This window comes from Pseudopodoces humilis, chromosome 5 (genome assembly GCF_049639895.1).
Source record: "Pseudopodoces humilis isolate 2021_Gansu_Grassland_sample_001 chromosome 5, ASM4963989v1, whole genome shotgun sequence".
In the NCBI taxonomy this organism is placed as follows: Eukaryota; Metazoa; Chordata; class Aves; order Passeriformes; family Paridae; genus Pseudopodoces; species Pseudopodoces humilis.
This window is the reverse complement of record NC_142204.1, coordinates 23,159,815-23,178,363: the sequence shown is the minus strand read 5'-3', so window position 1 is coordinate 23,178,363 and position 18,549 is coordinate 23,159,815. Positions and strand designations below refer to the sequence as shown.

The following is an 18,549-nucleotide window of genomic DNA, read 5'->3' as shown; positions in this document are numbered from 1 at the left end:
TAGAAGCTGCAGTGGTGGGGTGCTAAAGGCACCTCCCTTTTCTGAGTGAGTTGGCAGGGGCAGGAGCAATGCATCCTTCATGTTGAGTTCAGAGCCCTGGAGAGGTGCACAGCAGTACTCTGGGCTACCCTGTGGGCTGACTCCAAGGCTGGGGAGAATCAGGGAACTCCCATTTCTTATGAGCTTGATAATGCATCGGGAATTTCTTGTACAGAGCCTGCGCTGCGTAGCCTGGCTATTGAGGTTTGACACAGCTGAGAGTGATGAAACGAGAGTGGAATGGGGTTGCTACAGAAAGTGAAAAACATCTTAGCCTTGAAGGGGGAGGCTTGATGTTGGTGTCCAGTGCCATCTCTCCCAGAGCCCTCTTTGTCCAGTGGTATGCACAGATTTGGGCAACTGAGTACATGGCAGGTGTGGAGGGTACTCTGCAAACTCTTTGGGATGCTGTATGGACACACAGGTCCACTCCTGTGATTGCTGTGGCCACTTGGACCAGATGAGGGCTTCCCAGTTCCACTCCTGGCCTGGGCAACTCAGGGCTGGGTCAGGCCCAGGTTGCAAGCTCCTGCATGCCCTGGAGTACATCTCCATCACACTGCCCTGGGGTGTCTCCACACCCAGTTCCACCCACAGACACAGCTGAGGAGTGGGGCCAAAATCTAGCCTGTGGGATCTCTTCTTGGCCTGGATCAGGCATCTTTCCAGCACTCTCAATTTTTTCCCCTTGCTTGGATCCCCTCACCATCCAGAACCAGGCTTACAACTTGGGTGGCCTGGCTACAATTTCTGCAGCCCTGGAACCAAAGGAAGGCTCTTCTTATGAATCTCTTCTTTGCAGCAGAGTGTGTTGGGGGGAGGGGTGTGGGGGTGTGGGGCTGTACCTTGGCAAGGAGGAGACCTCCATCCTACCCGGGCAGGGTCCTGGACAAGGTGGGCACCCTCCTTCCCCCACCGGTCTGTCGGGTGCGTTTTGGGAGAGAAGTGGCTGGCGAGCCACATCCTTCCGGGGAGCAGCTCTATCCCGGGGCTAGGGACCGAGGCGAGTTTGAAGGACAGGACACACGCAGAGAAAAAAAAAAAAACCCTTCCCCTGCTCGCCCAGGTGGGCAGCAGCCGGAGGCTCTCAGAAACCGGGAGTGGCCGAGGGGGATCTGCCCCCGCGACCCCCGGAGGTGGGCAGAGCTAAGCTCTCCATAGCCCGAGGGGTTGCCGGCTTCTTTCCAGCCGGCTGGACGAGGGAGGGAAAGAGAGAGAGAGAGAGAGGGAGGGAGGGAGGGAGGGAGGCAGGGAAAGAGGGTGGGAAAGCGCGGCGGGCTGCGGAGGGCGCTTCAGACACACCTGCCGGGGGGGCGCGGCCGAGCGCGGAGCGGAGCGGGGGTGGCAGGTAAGGGGCGAGCCCCGGCCCGCAGCGGGCTCCCGGCGCCGGGGGAGCCCCGCTCGGCCCCCCCTGTCCCGGAGCCGGCGGCTGCTCGTCCGCATCGCCCCGGGACCTGAGTTTCGCACTGGCTCGGGAGTGGTGGTGGTGGTGGTGGGGGATGTCTGCGCTTCTTATCCTCTTCCCCAGCCGCCTCCTCAGGAATGGCCTCCGGCTCGGCATTTCTCGAGGAGCGCCTTCAGACCGGCGAAAGGGAAGCGCTCCCTCCGCCCGCCGCGGGAGGGGGGGTACCCCGGGCGGGAGCGGGGCTACCGCCTCTGGAACCTTCTGCCCACCCCTCCCCTCTCCTTCTCTCCCTCCCCTCGCCCTTTCCGTCCCTGCCGAGCCTGCCTGTCGAGAAGCTGGTGGAGGTTTGCACAGCCAGCTTGAGTTTCTCGGAGAAAAGGGGTAAATCTGCTGTGGAGTTTGGAACAGCTCAACTTCTGTGGCCTGCTGCTGCGTCCCCCTCCAGCATATTTGTGTCGATGTGGCAAGAGTCTCAAACGAGAGTTCAGTTTCTGCAAGAAACGCTATTTTTAGTCAACCTAGAACAATACATATCTGTATTTGTATTTAGGCTCCTCAGCTCCTTGGTGCAGAAAATGAGACACTTGGGAATCTTTCGTGGTGTCAACAATTCACTGTTCCTGCTATCTTTCATCCATCAGACCCCAAGCCTCCTGTGTTTGTATTTGGAGGATTAACTTCTGCACAGCTCTCTTAGACATCCTCCTTGTTGTGCTGGGTGTCAGTCTGCAATAGCATGATATCATTAGCACCACAAGAAAGAAAAAAAACAAAACCCAACAGAACTCCACCCCCAAATTTCCAAAGAAAAGGAAAAAAGACTAGGACATTTCCTTCCCCCGTAGAACGTGAATTTCTGCCCTGCCCCTGGGGATGTTTGTGTGCCTGGGCTACCAAAGCTGGACTTAATGCTAGCACCAGAGCAGCAGGTAACCATGCACTGGTTAGAGGAGAAATGGCTTCTAAGTTTCAGGAGAACTTTGCTGTGCTTTGCCTTGACAGCTAAAAGGATTTGTGCTGGCCTGGGAAGCAGACTTCATTTCTCGAGTGAAAATAGATAACTGTTTGAGTTGATCCACCCATAGCTGGAGAAAGAGCACATTATGCATACCTGATCCATCACAGCCTGTAGGACTTAATGGAGAAGGTTCACCATGGCTCTAAGAGGTTTTTGCCCGTTCTCTTGAGGGGTTCTCTCTTGCTCTATTTGGTTGGCAGAGTGCTTGCCTTGTTGCTATGTATTTTCAGGGCTCCTTACAGCTGTGTGGTAGAGATATGAAAGATATGCTCATGTGATTCCCTGATGATTCCAGTACCTGTAGCCAGGTTTCTCTGTGGGATGGTGCTCTTGAGAACTTGTTTGGTCACCAATGCTTGGTGCACAGTGCCAGGGATTCATTTGCTGGATAGTTTCCAGCCCCAAGTATGAGAAAGCATGTCCCAGGCTGTGAAAACTCTTGGTCCTGAGAGTTTCCTATTCCCAGGGATGGGACAAAAGGGATGGTGTGTGATGGCTGGGGAGATTTAAGAATGTTTGAGAGATAAGGATGATGTCTTCTCTAGGCTTCCTACTGTATGCACTCCTAACTCCCTTATGCGCCACTTGCCTTCTGCATATCTAAGGCTCTGGGTGGATGCTCAAGATCCTGCTGAACCCATTTGTATGTAAAATGTTTTCTAATGTATCTGAGTCCCATTTGCAAGACTAACGGATCATTTGCAGGATCATACCTCGGCTCATGTTCTCCCATGCCTACTCATGCCTCCTACCTGTGCTCCTCCATCATTCCTCATCATTTTATCCTTCCCTTTTATCCTTCTAGCCATGGAGAATGCGTCTCTCCAAGCCAGCAGCCTCTCAGAGCAGGAGGAGGAAGAAGACACCCTGTGGGAGAAGATTGAGAGTGCGCGACACCAGCTGACCCGCTCCCTGAACCCTGCCAAGCTCACCCCGTACCTGCGCCAGTGCCGCGTCATAGACGAGCAGGATGAGGAGGAGGTGCTCAACTCGTGCCGATTCCCTTGCAAGAGCAACCAGACAGGTGGGACAAGACACAAACTTGCACTCAGATGGGCCTGGTTTGGGGGAGATAACCAGACACAGAGTGGATGCTACACACACTGCACTGCTCCCTCAGCTTTGTTGTTCTCTGAGGTGCTCTGTACCCAGGGCCTCCCCTCTGATCCTCTGTGGGCCTCCCCCTGCATGCATGCAGAAGAGGGCAGCGCTCTCACCCCATTCTCTCTCCTCTAGCCATTCCCATTTTTGTGGCTGGAAGTAGAACTGATGGCGATGCTATTTTCATATTGTGAAGTGGGGCTACGCAGCGTTCTCTCTGTTTTGCAGGGAATTCATCCTAGCTCTCTCTGTTCTTCCAGGTTACCTGATGGACATCCTTCGGCGCCGTGGGAAGCGAGGCTACGAAGCCTTCCTGGAATCCTTGGAGTTTTACTACCCCGAGCACTACACACGGCTCACGGGGAGGGAACCAGCCCAGCGCTGCTCTATGATCCTGGGTAGGAGCAGGTGCTCTGTTCTCCCTTCAGCTGCTGCTTGCATGGGAAGGGACAGAAAACTTTGTGCGAGTTCACGTGCGTAAAAACCTGGTTCACGCTGGTGGTGTGTGAGGAATCCTGACAGTTCTGTACTCTGGAACTGGCAGGGAGGGGGACATGTATACAGGTGTTACTGTAGTGCCGTAAGCCTGGAACAACAAGGGCTGCAAACCCTCAGGAGATCTTGGCACCTCTTGGTGGAAAACAGAGCATTGGGAAAATCCATTTCTTAGGGTTACCCCTGTTTCAGCAGCCAGGAACAGGTTCTCCTTTGTCTCTCCCCAGATGAAGAAGGCCCTGAGGGGCTCACTCAGTTCCTGATGATGGAGGTGAAGAAGGTGAGGGCTCAACGGAAAGAGCACCTGCTGAAGGAACACCAGCTCCAGGTGAAAAACCAGGCTTTGGAGCAAGAACAGGTCAGGCTGGAGCAGCAGCTGAAGGAGCTCCTGAAGGTGCAGGAACGTTGCCAGCGGCTGAGAGAGGAGTGGGACTCCAACAGCGTGGAGCTGCTGAGGCTGAAGGATGAGAACTACATGATGGCCATGCGCTACGCGCAGCTCTGCGAGGAGAAGAACGTGGCCGTGCTGCGGAGCAGGGACCTGCAGCTGCTGGTAGGATCCTGGGGAGCACAAGGTGGGCAGCGGGATGTGGTGGGGGTCTGACAGCCGAGAAGGATGCACACGGATGTCTGCACGTGGTGGCTTGTGAGTACGGAGAAGCAGATGGCACACAGGATGTGTGTTGGGGATCGTGCCCTGCTCTTGATGGAAACATGCCCTGCAGAGAGGCTGAGACATGGGCACAGTGCAGGAGGCAGCTGGAGATACATCACCAGCTCCTGCCAGCCGATTTGGTTGGAGGTACATCACTAGAGGATCCAGAAGCAGGGCTGATTGCCTTCCCTGGCATCCCTTGATGCTCAGCCTGGCACCACGAGATGTCCTCTGTGCTTGCTGCCCTGTGCTGCCTGCACTGCTCTCTGGGCAGCACAGGCAGGGAGCAGGCAGCTCACTCTCTCAAGCTGTATTTACTTTTTCCCCTTCAAGGGTTTGTGTTTTCCTCTCCCTAGAGAGGCCAGTGGCTGTGTAGCCACCCACATTGGGTGTGTGTGTGTGCTGCCTGGAGCTGCCCAGCCAGCCTTGCTGAGCTTAGGAGCCTTTTGGCCCGGACTCCAATCCCCCTGCCACTCCCCACCGCCTCCTCATGTCTCTCATGACGTTTGTAAGACTCATGCCCTGCATAGCTGCAGGAATTTGTGACACTGCACTCCAGCTGCCAAGCTCTCAGCTCCTGCAAACATGCACCCATTTCCTGCCTGGGCAAGGAGAGCCCTACCTTGAACCTATTAATAACCCATATTTTTAAGTTCTCTGCTGCCTCCTGACATTCCCCCTACCAGTCTGGGCCTGGATCTCTCACACAGCCTTGTTTTTACCTTTCATACCTCATTCTGTTCTGCCAGTGGTAGGATCTTCCCCTAGTTTTTTTCTGGTATTCCTGCCCATGCCAGCTCCTCTGGGCCTCTTCGGAGCAGGGAGGTGAATCACTTGTAGGTAACCGTGGGGTGAAGAAATCCCCCTGGAAGCAGCGTCTCAGCTTGCCTTCCCCTCCTGACTCCTCGTCCAGAAGTATCTGGTTCCCAAAACTCATTGTAGGTCTTTTGGGTAGATTCACAGAAGTAATTCAGTTCCTGAATCCCTCCTTGGCAATTTTGGCAGTGCTTCTTGGTGGCTTTGATACCTTTCTCCTGTTCCATTTCCTCTCAAAGCCTTACTTTCCTGTGAAACTAGTTCTCCGATCAGTCTGATCAGTTATTACAGTTCTAGCAGGACCTTTCTTATTCCTAAGTCTCTGACCTTTCCTGGCTCCTGTGACATGTTGGTGGAGGAGTGTAAGACCAGGCCAGGGAATGATGATGCCCCTGTAGAATGCATCAGCCTCCAGCAGCTTGAACCTCAAACACCTCCCAGGCCAGAGGTGGCCTCCCACACTGAGTAGCCTCCAGTGGATTTTTCTGCTGTGAATTTGTTTCTCAGCTGTCTAGGAGTCTGTCTAGGAGATACTCACAGCTGCTGGTCCCGGCAGTGCACCAGAGGTCCCAGGTCCACCCACGGTCAAGGCCAGCTGCATTGTGGATGCCCCAAGGTGGCAAGAAAGTTGTTGCACCAAAAGATGATCCTGAATTTGCTTATGCAAGTGCGTCTTCCTCCTTTCCCTGAGGGAGAAGCTTTTGTGTGCAGCTGTGCTGCTAACCTTGGCCCAGCAGCAGGGTACTCCTTCACTTGGTTCCCTGTGGTTGCCTCCTGTGCCTTACTTGCCTCCAGACCTGTTTTCTTCTCAGCACCTTCTCTGCTTTGCTCTCCTAACAAGGCAGAGGTGCAGGGCCATGTGTGTCAGACTGTTTCTTCCCTGGGTTGCAGGTGGACCAGCTGAAATGCAAAGTCTCCAGCCTGGAGGAGGAGTGCAGCCTGCTGCGGAAACAGGCGTCAGCGCCACCCCAGCGAGAGGCGGAGGAGCGGGGCCACTCTGACACCGTGTCTGAGCTGTGGGCTGAGAACCAGCGGCTCACAGCATCACTGCAGGAGCTGCAGGGCATGTTGCAGGTACCTGCCAGGGCAGGGCAGGCTCCAGGTCACCTCCTTTCCTGGGCCACCCCCAGTGCTGTTTACGCCGCCACTGGAAAGATGGGGAAATCATTGGTTTGGGCTGGCCTGTCCCATCCTCTGAGCATATTGCTTGGCTGTGGTGGCTGCCAGTGCATCTGGGTAGTGATGGGTGCTTTGTTACGGCTCTGTAATTCTTGGTTGTGCTCACAAGTGTGACTTTGTGCCGTGGAGTGCACAGCAGATTGATGCAGGATGATGATGGCATTTGTGCCAATCTGCCAGTCACTGCCCTGGTCTGTTGCTCCCCTGGTGCTTGTGGTGCAGTGACAGAACCCTCTTGCCTCTTAGAAACCCGGCGAGGCCACAGTTCCAGGCTCTGAGCAGATCCTCCTGGACATCCTGGAGCATGACTGGAAGGAAGCCCAAGACGACCGGCAGGATCTCTGTCAGAAACTCAACTCCCTGCAGAATGAGCTGCAGTGGGCCGAAGAGCTGAGGGATAAGGTAGAGCACTCATCACTGCCTCTGTCCCTGCACACCAAACAGGGCCTGGAAGAGAGGGGAGGGAGGGGGCTGTAAAGCAGTCGCTTTCAGGAGAGCTAATGCTCGTTGCTTGCTGTTACCAGTACCTCCAGGAGGTGGAAGATCTGCAGCTGAAGTACCGGACGCTGCAGAAGGACTGTGACCTCTACAAGCATCGTATGAACACAGTGCTGCTGCAGCTGGAGGAGATCGAAAAAGAGCGGGACCAGGTAAATTGCTTTTCGCAGGGCTCTGGATACCCTCTCCTTTCCCAGTGGATCTTGTCCAGCCATGCCAGGGTGGGAGGTGTGGATCAGCAGTGCAGTTCTGTGTCTTTTCTCGCTCTCAGTCTGGCTCCTTGCAGGCCATCCAGAGCCGTGATGGGGTGCAGCTGCAGTACTCCCAGAGCCTGATTGAGAAGGACCACTACCGCAAACGTGTGCGGGCTCTGGAGGAGGAGAGGGATGAGCTCCTAAGCAAGCTGAGCCAGGCAGAAGGGCTGAACAGCACGCTGCAGGCACAGCTGCAGCGGTGCCAAGGCGGCCGCAGCCTCAGCAAGGTGAGGGTGGCTAGAAGGAAGAGGAAAGAGGGAAGACAAAGGGGTCAGGACTGATTTCTGGGGGATGCAAATGGGATGATGGAGTCCCTTCTCTCCCAGATGTGCAGCTCTTCCTACTCCCTCTGCTCCAACCTCAGCAGCACCTGGAGCCTCATAGACAACCCTACGAATGGTCTCATGGATACTCTGGGGACTTCTGTTACCCCATTCCCGGGGGATTCAGCCATCCAGAGCATGGTGAGTGCTTGACCACGTGAGGCTGGCCCTCAGCTGAGGCCAGTGAAGACACTGCTCAGGAAGGGCACACAGGCATTGGAGTGGCTTCATCGTGGGGCTGTGACTTGGTGGATGACTGGTCGTGGGGTGGTGCGTAAGGCGTGAGCAGATCTCAGATGCAAAGCTCTCAGTCTCTAACAAACTGCCCAGTGCTGCCAGTTTCACACAAAGTGTGTGAGAATCCTTCATCCCATATGACATCCTAGAAACCAACAGGCCTTGTGTAAGATGCTATCCTTCCTAAAACACTGTTTAATCTACGCATGCTGGAGGAGAAATCCAGACTCTTTTTAACCCTGTAGCAGCATGATATTATTTTTAAGGGAGTCAGGTTCTTTCCTTTGACTCCTTGAATTGTCATCCCAGAGCACCCTGAAAAGTGCAGTCCCACAGGTTACTCACACCTCTGGGTGTGTAGTGGCTGAAACAGAAATATAAGGACAAGGATTGGATAGTCTCTTCATCTGCCACTGCTCCCACAGCTTATATTTTGCAAAATGACGGTGATGCAGTGTCATGGATCTCAGCTATCTGCTCGGGAAAACAAGGTGCCCCTGGGAGTTTGGAGGGATGTGGATTATCCCTAAGAGGGTTGTGGTAGCCAAGGAGCTGTTTGCTCCCCTGGCCTGAAGGGAAGGGAGGAGTGGTGCTGGGTGTTGATGTTAGCAATCGTGTCTCTCACTCTGCGCAAGGATGGGACTCCCGACAGTGAGAAGGATATCAACCGCCTTTCCACCTTCCCCTTCCCTCCCTGCATCGGCTCCATCCTCCGTCGGCAGCGGGAAGAGAGGTGCATGCCCTACAAAAGGTGATTGCTGAGGCCTGCTTGTCTCCTCTGTGGGGTCTGTGGGATCCAGGGAGAGCTGCCTGGCAGGGTTAGGAGAGAACCTGGAGTGGGAACGGGGTGGAAAGGCTGGCTGGAAGCTGGGTGCTGGCTCCAGGGGTGCTTGGCGGTGGTGGGGAAGTCTGCAGAGCTGAGATTGAGAATGGGATGCAAACAAGCTTTGGAAAAGCTGCTGCCTTACAGATCCATTTTGTGTCTCCTTTGTAGCTTGTCCTGTGGCTCCTTTAGCAGCATTGAAGATGCAACAGGTACACAAGGCTTTCCTCAGTGAGCTTAGCTAAAAAGAAACGGGAGCTGTGGGGAGAGGGGTTGGACAGTGGACCCTCCCTCCCACCTCTGGTTTGTGCAGCTCATTGTGAGTGCTCTGAACCTGCAGCGTAGTACTGTGGGCCCTCATGTGCCTCTGTGCCTTGTCAGGCACAGCAGCTGGAAAAGCTGGCTTTTCCTCTGCAGAGCAGGTAGCTATTTGCATCAGCTCTGTTTGACTCATGGAGAGCTGTTGGGGGGAGTAGGTAATAGAAGAGGGAATACCTTTGCCCTGGGGTGTTACTGGATACTCCCTTCATCTGCTACTACCTGTGTGATGGGTTGTAAGTCTCCTGGGGTGAAGCTCCTGGTGCTGGCAGGTCCTGTGGTGGGTGCTGGTGGCTGATCTCTGGGCACATCCAGGTGGCCCTGGCTGCTGCTGCCTTCTGACTGAAATGCTGATGAAGGGAATGAAGATTTGGTTGTTCTCAGGAAACACAGGAAATCCTTTTCTTAAGGGTGACCATTCAAAGCCTCCCAGCAGCCTCAGTTTCCCAGTCAGATGCTAGAAAATGGTCAGGAGAGGATGGCAGACCCTTGCCACCCCCAGAACATGAACTCCCTGCTGCATTATAGTACAGGTAAAGTGCTCCCTCTCCCTTTTGCTCTTTTCTAGGCGGCAGTTTTCCTGGCACCTTGCTGGGGGCCTTCTCCTCTTCTTCCAGCAGCACCTACACCAGGGTGAAGTCGGAGATCTGCTTGTCCACGCTTTCCAGCCGCAAGGAGGTGACCAGGAGGTGACTGCTGCTCTCTGAGCTGGGCACTCTGTGGTGGTGCTTGAGGGGGCATTTTGTGGTGCCAGGGACCACACTTGGGAGATCCTGCCTTTCTGCCCCTCCCATTACAGGCCCTTTCTTGCTATTGGGAGGAAGATCCTGTAGCCCTTGCTTCCTAGCAGGACTTCAATTTTTTGCGCTGTCCTGTTGTTTATGGCAGGGGTGGAGATGTTGCTCTGGGCTGGACATGCACCTGTGGGAGCCCAGCTTGGCTTTGGTGACGGGGCTGGTGGGATAGAAGGGGCTGTGGGGGCTTTTTAAGTTCTGTGTGCCCTGGTGATGGGCACGCTGTGAGTCATGAGCTCTGTGCTGCAGTAAACACCCTGTAGTTGTATGCAAGGCATGGGGGACTAAGGTTTTCCCTTAGAAAAGGCAATAAACCTCAGTTTCCAGACTTGGCATTTGTCCTTTCCAGGTCACTGGTGGTACAGCTCACTAGTGTGCGTCATCCTAGCAAGCCCTCACCACAGGAGAAGAGGCTTGGAGCAGACATCTCCATCCTTGGGGGGAACAGGACAGGAATTTATGTCCAGTGGGTCAAGCCAGGCTCACGGGTTGAAAAAGCAGGACTCAGGGAAGGGTGCCGGCTCATTGAGGTGAGTCTGGGAATGGGCTCCTTTTGTGGGTTTGCAAAGCACCTGAGATGATGCAAGGAGTGTGGAGTGATCCCCAGTTCAAGATGACCTCTACTCAGCTTGAAGTCCACCTCCATTTCTCTTATTTTCCAGGACTGCTCCCTGTCTAGAGCTTTACACAGCACAAACACCCACCCAGGTCTCGTTGCACTTGAGTGTACCTGTGCATGTAAAAATGCCAAGACCTTCTGAAGCCCTTCCTTCAGCTGTGGGAAGGGAGAAACAAAAAGGAGCCACACAGTTAAGGTGCTAGTATGGCTTTGTGTCCCTCAAGCTGTCTGTCACCTTGTAGTTTTTCAGAGCAGTTTGCATCCTGCATCCTGCACATGCCCATTGCAAACCAATCAATTCTGGAGAAGTTTTCTTAGGCCTCTGTGACCCTCCTGAGCTACAGAGAATAATTGCTCTGAAGAAAGCTCCTGGAAGGAGAGAAGGGCATTTGTTTTGCCAAGAATGACACCACTTGAAATACAGCTGCACTACTTGAATTAATATGGCACCTGTAGCTGAAAACAAACCAGTGCTCCTGTTCCCACACACGTTCACGCACACACACATTTCCTTTCACAGCAGCCCACCATCCAGACGGTGGGTGATGGCTGGTAGCAGGTATTTCAGAGGCAGAGGAGGGCGCCAGAGTCAGACTGAGGATGCCTTGTCCTCAGATATAGCTCTTCCCAGACCTGCCTCTCTCTGTAACACCTTTTGTGTAACCCTGATGGGTGAGGGAGCCTGGGGGGTGCGTGCTCTTCCAGCCATTAGATCTAACGGCATCGAGTCCTTGCTAGTTGAGGGTGCCATTGCTGAAGGAAGAGGTGCTTTCCCTGGAGAACTGCACGCGGGAGGTTGCCTACCTGAGCCTGCTGCACTGGGATGAGCCGTCCAGTCTCATCTTTCAGCTTGACCTAGAAGGTAAGGTGCTGGCAGCTGGGTCACCTTTGAACTTGAGCTCTCTGCCTCCCTTTCCAGAACCTCCACTCAAACCTGGAGATTAATCTCAGTTATTCTCTCTCCTCTCCTGTTTGGTCTTAGGCCACCATGTCAGACACAGGGGTTGGCTGTAGCTCCAGTAGCTTTCCCTCTCTGGTGTGACTTGTGCATCCTCTGAGTTATGGGACAGAGGTACAGACCTTCTGTCTGTTTGCCTCCTCTGCACCCTAAGCCCAATCCAGAGCATCACAGTTGTGCTGGGGACTTGGCTTTCATATTGGTGACTGTTGTCTACTGCGTCCCCACCTGTGCTGACCTGTGCTTTGTGCTCCAGGATACCGGCCTCTGCGGGCAGCCCTGGAAGAAGGCAAGAAGTTTTCTGGAGACTCGTTCTACGTCCGCTCCAACGTGTCCCTGCTGGAGCTGTCGGACCCTTACGCGCTGTGCGTGAAGAGCCGGGAGATCCTGCACGTCACCGACACCATGCACAAAGGGCGGCTGGAGTGGTACTGCTCCCGCGTCGATCCCCTGACCATGCGCGACCTGGACAAGGGCACGGTGCCCAACTACAGCAGGTAACCAGGAGGGAGGCAGGCAGGGGGTACCTGCCCTATATGGCTGTGCTGCCCATCCCCTAGCAGTCCTGGGGATGGAGACTGGCCTCTCGATGGTGTAGGATGAGTAAGTCTGGTACGGGGACCAGTGTGGTGGTGTTTGGGAGCCCTTGAGGGACTGGGAGGTTGAGTGAGGGCTTTGATATGCCTGTGCTTGAGCAGGTCTGTGGGACTGGTGAAGAGGATCCCAGCAGGCTGTGGTCCCCGGGGCTTCTGGAGTTGTTTGAGTGCGAGCTCTCTGTCTTTTCAGGGCTCATCAGCTTTTGAAGATCCAGGAGAAGCGCCAGATGCCCGGGCAGCAGAGAGGCCCCAGAAATACTGTAAGCCAAAGAAATGGGTGATGAGAGCCGTGTGTGTGCCCATGGCCATCTCACCACCGCAGAGACAATCTGCCCCACTCTGTTCGTAAACCAGTTTGTGTAGAGGTGGCAGATGGGTTAGCAAGCAAAGCTTTTAGGCCAGGCAGTGTTACTCCTCTGTGGTTGCTTTTCTACCACTTCCCCACTTCCCAGACTGAACCTAACGGGTGGCAGACCGTGCTTTTTGTAAGGGTGCTCCATCCTTTTTGCCAGAGGGTGTTCTGCAGCTGGTTCTGCATGTGTGTGAAAAGGGCAGGGCTCCCAGTCTAAATGCCCTCATTTTCTCCTCAGCTAAAGAAACGGGCCTTGGGCCAGCTGCGCTTGGTGAAATCCAAACCACAGAGGAGCCCAGAACAGCCCCTCCAGCAGCTGTGGCTGGACCCCTGCTCAGGTGAGCTGTTAGCCCTGTGCCCTGTCACCCTTGGAAACTCAGTTGTTCCCTGATCATCCAACTTCTTGTGAAAAATAAACTGCTGTGTAAGTCAAGGGAGTCCAAGAAAGCAGGCAAGGGGTCTACATCCAGCATATCTGTCCATGAGTGAGTGTTGTAACCAGGGTAGGGTCTCTCCTGGGACATAGGATGGTTTGGTAGGTGCCTCCATGATTCCGGATGAGGAGGTGGTACAGGACAATGGGATGGTCTGGTCTCCTGCATTCTCACCTTTGGCTTTCTCTTCCTCAATGCTGTCTTCCAGACCCTGACACAAACCTGAAGCCTTACAGCCTGGTGCGCCCTGTGGTGGTCAAGACGCCCCGTCCTGTGGTGCTGTCCCCAAGCTGCATTGCACCACGGCTCATCAGGAACCTGCTGGACCTGCCCACCTCTCGCCTGGACTTCCATGTGTGCCCAGCAGGTAGGCAGCAATATGTGGCTGCTCAGGCCATTTCAGTGAGGAGCTGCTCTTTTCTTGGAAGGTTGAGTTATGGTCTCATGGGAGTCTTGGAAAACCCATAAGCTCTCTCATCAGAGGGTAGGTGTGGGAATCTCTCAGTCTTCCCGTGTAATACCTGTTGACAGGTCACTTTTTTGGGCTGAGTGTCTGCAAGATATTCCCTGCTGGTTTTAACTGTTTCCTATCCCTTTGGCCCACAGGGAAGCCAGCCCTCCCTTCTGGTAGCCTGAGGCATGGGGATCTCTCTTCCCTTGGGTGGGTGGTGGTGTAGCATTGCCTTGCTGCTCTGGGTGGCTCTTCCCACAGGTGGAAACCCTGGCTGATGTGGGATCTGCAGGTTGACTTCTTGCCAGCTCTTCCTGCCCAAGGAATGGGAGGATCCAACCTTAGGGCTGTTATCCTCTTCCTTCTGCCAGCAGATGTGAGGCTGACACACAGCTGAAGAGGCTGCTGGGGAAAGGGCATTTCTCCCACAGGGAATGTTCAGAGAGGACAACTCCCTCCTCCCTCCTTCCTCCTCACTCCTCCAGTGCTCCCTTTTCCCAGTGTTTAGAGTTCTCCCTTTGCCAACTGCAGGACTGAAAAATTAGTTGGTTTACTTGTTTGCAGGTTAATGATGGAGGTAGTGAAAAATCTCTGTTTTGCTGAAGGATGGCTCTGAAAATTTTGGCTGCTGGGCTTCTCAGCTGAGTGACTTGGCCATATATCCTGTCCTGCTGAGCCCTCTGCAGGGTTCCCCCTCACACTGCACAGGGGACCTGCTTCCAAGCTTTTGCTGCAACTGGAAATTTTCACTGGGGGCAAAAACTCCATTTTCCCTGATAGTTTCGCCTGCTGTGAGGGAAGGAAAATAATCCATGAACCCCAAGCCATTTCTCTTTTGTTTGCTGCCTGTATTTTCTTCCAATCCTCCAGGAGAGTATGCTGCCTGCAAAGGAAACACGGCTTTGCAGGATCCAGGTCTGCCTGGGAATTACTGTGCCACCAGGCAGAGTATGCCCAGCCAGCCTGGGCCCTGGGATAACTGGAACATGCTCTGGATGCAGTTCCAAACATGCCTTCTGCTAAAAATATTACTTTATTTCTATCGTAGGGACAAGCAGCTCCTAAAAGCCTTTTTATGATGCCTCCTCATGTTTCCATGGCAGTGTGGGCATCTGCCTAGAGCAGCATGGTGGGCAGGTAAAACTTGGCACCCACCTCAGCCACACTGGCATGCAGGGCCTGTGGCTGCCAAGCCAGGTCTGGGTGTGTGTGTGTTGGGTCAGCCTCTGCTGGGAGTTCACCTGGCTGTCCTTGCTTTGACCATGCTGCAGCTCTGCACAGCCGGCTCTGCCCCCAGTGCTCTGTCCCAGCATCACCTCTCTGCTGCTTTCCTGGCACTGGCTGCTTTGTGCTGTCCTGCCTCTGAGCAGGCTGCCACCAGCAAAAGGAGGTTCAGCCCATTTTCCTCCCACTCTGCCAGCATACACCCACTCCTCTTGCTTCCCCAGCCGTGGTGCTCACTTACAGGAGCCGAATATAAGCCTGTGTAGCACTCAAACCCTGCAGAAAACCTATCTGGCAAGATAAAGTGGTTATTTTTCTGCCATACTCTGTTAGGGAGGGGTTGGGACAGTGGGGAAGTGGGTGGGTAATGTCTGTGAGCCAGCTAAGGCTGCTGTGGTACAACACAAGGTGCTGCTCTTGCCATGCAAGGTGTCTTCAGCTGTGGTATCTTGCTTGTTCCCTACCAGAAAGCTGCAGGAGATCCATGCCAAAGTGTGATGCTGTATAATTAGCCTTGCTCTCCAAAATCCATAAACACTCAACTTGACAAGCAGCAGCACAGCAGCAAACGCGTGGGATCTGAGGTAGAAAGTCTGTGCAAGAGGGAGAAGGGGCTGACATCTCTCTCTTCCTATTTCCTCTTGGCTTGCAGACACGCTGGCAGGAGGGGATCCCAGTGCAATCCATGCTCAGGAGCACCCTGTGTCTAGAACTGCCCCCCAGGACCAGAGGGAGAGTGGACGAATCCACATGATCCGGGAGGCAATGGAGAAGGTGCTGAGCCTTTTGGTGTGGGGAGAAAGGACCAGGATGGGGCACCTCATTCAGACTGGAGGAGGGGAGGAGGCAGCTGAATAGGGGAAGAGGGAGAGCGGTGTGGTGACAGAGAAGGAGCTGCTTGCTTGGGGGCTGTGTAATTTGGAGAGTGTTGTGGGTCGAGGTGCTGTGGAGTTGTGGACCGGCAGATATGGACATTTCCCTGAGTCTCTGATGAGCTCAGATAAAATAAATGGCAAACGGGGATTTGTGGGGGAGGCAGTGGGACATGCCATACTCAGAAGTGACCTCCCTGCTCTCACATTCCTCATGTTCAAGGTGGCAACAGCTCTGCTCAGAGCAGAAATGTGAGGCTGTGGGTGACAGCGATGACAAAGGGGATGTGAAGATGAGCTGTGGCTGAGAGAGGGGTCCAGTGAGCCCTTGGGTTGGACTGGCAGTGATGGAGTGGGTGACCCTGCTCTTTAATTCTCCCCTTTTCTATTGGCACTGTCCATAAATCTCACTTTTAATGGAATTAGTATTGGAAAAGCAATGATATTGCACAGTATGGGGTTTGATTTAATGTAACTGTCAGGGGCTGGGGTTATTTTTTCTCCATTTAAATCAGTAAATCTATTCAATTTCCTTTCCAGAATAAACACTGCCTGCTAGAGCTGGGAGTTGAGGGTGTGAGGGATCTAATTAAAAGTGAAATATACCCCATTGTTATCCATGTCGAGGTCACTGAGAAGAACGTCAGAGGGCTCAGGTGAGGAAAGATGGTGTGGCATGGATGAAGGGTGCCACGGGAGGAGAGGGAAGCCCTTGTCTCTGTTCAGAGACAAGGATCAGGCGAGAGCACTGGATGTGTGTGCTGGGGTTGGTGCTGTGAGGGGAATAATTGGCTTTCTGTATGTGTGAGCGCATTGCTGGGTGGTTTTGCCACCCCACCTCTCTGTGCCAAGGGTAGCATTTGTCCCTGTGTTTTCCGTAGGAGCTTGCTGGGGAAGGCGGGCCAGCGGGACTCGGAGGTGCTGAAGGTGTGCCGCGGTGTGGAGCGGGCTCTCCACGCCCTGCCGTGCTCCTGGGCCCGAGTGGAGCCCCACGCCTGGAGCCACGCCGAGGAGCTGCCCAAGGTGGTTCGTGGATGCATCTTCCAGGAGCAAACCCGCCCGCTCTGGATTGAGGAGGGCGATGACTGAGCGGGAGTGGTGGGGGGTAGCCACCTACTGTTCCCCAAGAGCTGGTCTCAGAGGTCCCTGCCTTCCCAAGCCCCTCCAGGTAGAGTGTTCTTCCTCCCTGAGGGGAGGCTGGTAGCTAAGGCCCCCCAGGGTAGCCTTTCTTGTCCCCTTGATGGCCAGCAAGAGCCAGGAAGTAACAGACAGTGTCTCCCCTGTCTGAGCTTTCTGTATTCCACTGGAAAGACGTCTTGCACCACTGTGGTGGAAACCACCCCTGTGGGCTGTTCCCTGGCACCGTGGGCTGCCCTTGTATGTGGTCAGATTGACGGACAGGGAACGTAGGGAGGGAACTGTGTGGGGTCAGGCTGCCTAGGAGCATTTCTCACACACATTGGAAGCTCTTCTCCCGTCACCACCATCTCCCCTGCCCGGTGGCACTGTGTGCTCTGGGTCCTCTCTTCCCATCTACCTCACCTCTGGCCCCAAGGCACAGGGCACATGGCTCATCCTCCTGTGACCCACTGCGGCTGGAGTGACACTAAGGTTGCAACAAACCCTCGTTCCATAGGAGCTGTACTCTTTATTGCTTGTAAATTATTAATGGAGCCTTTCACTGGCAAACTGCCCGTAAAGGAGAATTAAATACCATTCATAATGGGAATAGGTGGCAGGCTGTGGGCTTGTGTGTTACTGGGAAGGCATGGGTGATGCACAGTGGGATCTTTTGCTCCTCCTTGAGGTGAGACCCAACTGCCCAGCCCTCCAGGGGAAGGAGGGAGCACTGCTGTTGCTGTTGTAGGGCAGCAAGAAGTGTGGGGAGGGGACAGGCTAAGTGTGCCACAGACTATGTCCCCTCCCTTTTCTACCTGGCCCCTGGTTTTCAGCCCCTTGCCTCTCCCCACCACTGATGTTGGTCAGGGTGCTTTAGGAAAGTAAGGGCAAAACTCACTTGAGTTTTGAATTGTGTCTGGCTGGGTCCCTAGAGCTTTGCATCCCTCCGTGCCCTGGTTAGTGTGGAGTGATAAGCCAGCTACTTCACCTTCCTGGGGGACAACAAGGAGACTGAGCCCAGCCATGCTGCTAGGAGAAAGGGGGACAGTGCCCCTGCAAGGTGGGGTTCTCACCCTCACACAGGGCCAAGAGTGCGTTCAGACTCTGGCAGGGGGAAGGTGGAGGCTTTGGGTAGCCACAGCAGCACTCACGGTGCGTGGTCCTGGATCCTGTTATGCAGCAACCATTGGTTGTATCCACCCACAGGAAAGGGGTGCCAGGATACCCAGGCTGTGGAGAGGTGGTGATTGGGGTGGTAGGTGGTCTTTCCTGGGACATGCCAGAGGAAAATGAAGTCTGTGGCGCTGGGAGGCTTGGGGCTCTTGGGGTATGAATCAGGCAGAGTCCGCTGATTCTGGGGTCAGTGGGAGAAGATGGGCAGCCAGTGCCAGTCAGGTCCTCTGACTGTCCTCCTTGCCCCTGTGGTCTGGCACTGCTGGTGCCATGCACTTGTGAAGCTCTGAGCAAAGATTAACTTGCTGATCTTCACGAGTCCCCTGTGAGGTGTTATTTCAGGCTCTAAACCAGTTGCCAGTGTCTTTTCTGAGGACGAGAGTGAAGGGGGGAGGAAAGAGAATTAAGATTTTAACTTGCAGTCACTAAAATGTAGAGCAAAGTCCTGTGCCCTGGAGCCATGCAGCTCTTTTCTCAGGGAAGGGGGAGCTGGCATACACAGGGCTCCAGATGAAAGCTCCCAAGTGGCATCCACTCCAGGGGATGCAGCTGAGCATCCCGGCACAGCCAGTCCCCTGGGAGGGTGCTTGCCCTGCAGGCAAACAAAGTGGGATTCTTGTTGAGCTGATGAGAAGACAAGTCCCAAAACAAGTTCCCATTCACCCTGTCATAGATTTGGAGATTTGAGTTTGCATCTTTGCTGGGGAAAAGTAGCACTTGAGTATTCAGGGAAAACACTGAGTGTGAGGCACTGTGACTCAGGGCATGAAACTTCCTCGTGTCCCTGCTGGCACCG

At 54.3% G+C, this 18,549-nt stretch overlaps 1 protein-coding gene across 3 annotated transcripts in view; it reads left to right on the top strand.

Moving 5' to 3' along the window:
• The window catches only part of CARD10 (caspase recruitment domain family member 10), a 32,568-nt gene extending 15,289 nt beyond the window's left edge, over positions 1 to 17,279 (top strand). Inside the window, exons 1-21 of one of the 3 annotated variants that reach the window (XM_005527588.3) lie at positions 2,299 to 2,373; positions 3,268 to 3,486; positions 3,824 to 3,961; positions 4,286 to 4,611; positions 6,421 to 6,603; positions 6,955 to 7,110; positions 7,233 to 7,358; positions 7,493 to 7,687; positions 7,787 to 7,924; positions 8,656 to 8,771; positions 9,015 to 9,055; positions 9,730 to 9,850; positions 10,305 to 10,485; positions 11,313 to 11,436; positions 11,789 to 12,029; positions 12,319 to 12,388; positions 12,719 to 12,818; positions 13,123 to 13,281; positions 15,242 to 15,363; positions 16,002 to 16,117; positions 16,343 to 17,279. In XM_005527588.3, the coding sequence (XP_005527645.2) occupies positions 3,270 to 3,486; positions 3,824 to 3,961; positions 4,286 to 4,611; positions 6,421 to 6,603; positions 6,955 to 7,110; positions 7,233 to 7,358; positions 7,493 to 7,687; positions 7,787 to 7,924; positions 8,656 to 8,771; positions 9,015 to 9,055; positions 9,730 to 9,850; positions 10,305 to 10,485; positions 11,313 to 11,436; positions 11,789 to 12,029; positions 12,319 to 12,388; positions 12,719 to 12,818; positions 13,123 to 13,281; positions 15,242 to 15,363; positions 16,002 to 16,117; positions 16,343 to 16,550 (3,078 nt within the window). In that variant the 5' untranslated portion in view covers positions 2,299 to 2,373; positions 3,268 to 3,269 and the 3' untranslated portion in view covers positions 16,551 to 17,279. Of the gene's footprint in view, positions 1 to 2,298; positions 2,374 to 3,203; positions 3,487 to 3,823; positions 3,962 to 4,285; positions 4,612 to 6,420; positions 6,604 to 6,954; positions 7,111 to 7,232; positions 7,359 to 7,492; positions 7,688 to 7,786; positions 7,925 to 8,655; positions 8,772 to 9,014; positions 9,056 to 9,729; positions 9,851 to 10,304; positions 10,486 to 11,312; positions 11,437 to 11,788; positions 12,030 to 12,318; positions 12,389 to 12,718; positions 12,819 to 13,122; positions 13,282 to 15,241; positions 15,364 to 16,001; positions 16,118 to 16,342 lie in introns of those variants that run through there. The other 2 variants (XM_088055484.1, XM_088055483.1) reach the window with 2 other exon arrangements.
• The last annotated feature ends 1,270 nt before the right edge of the window (positions 17,280 to 18,549 follow it).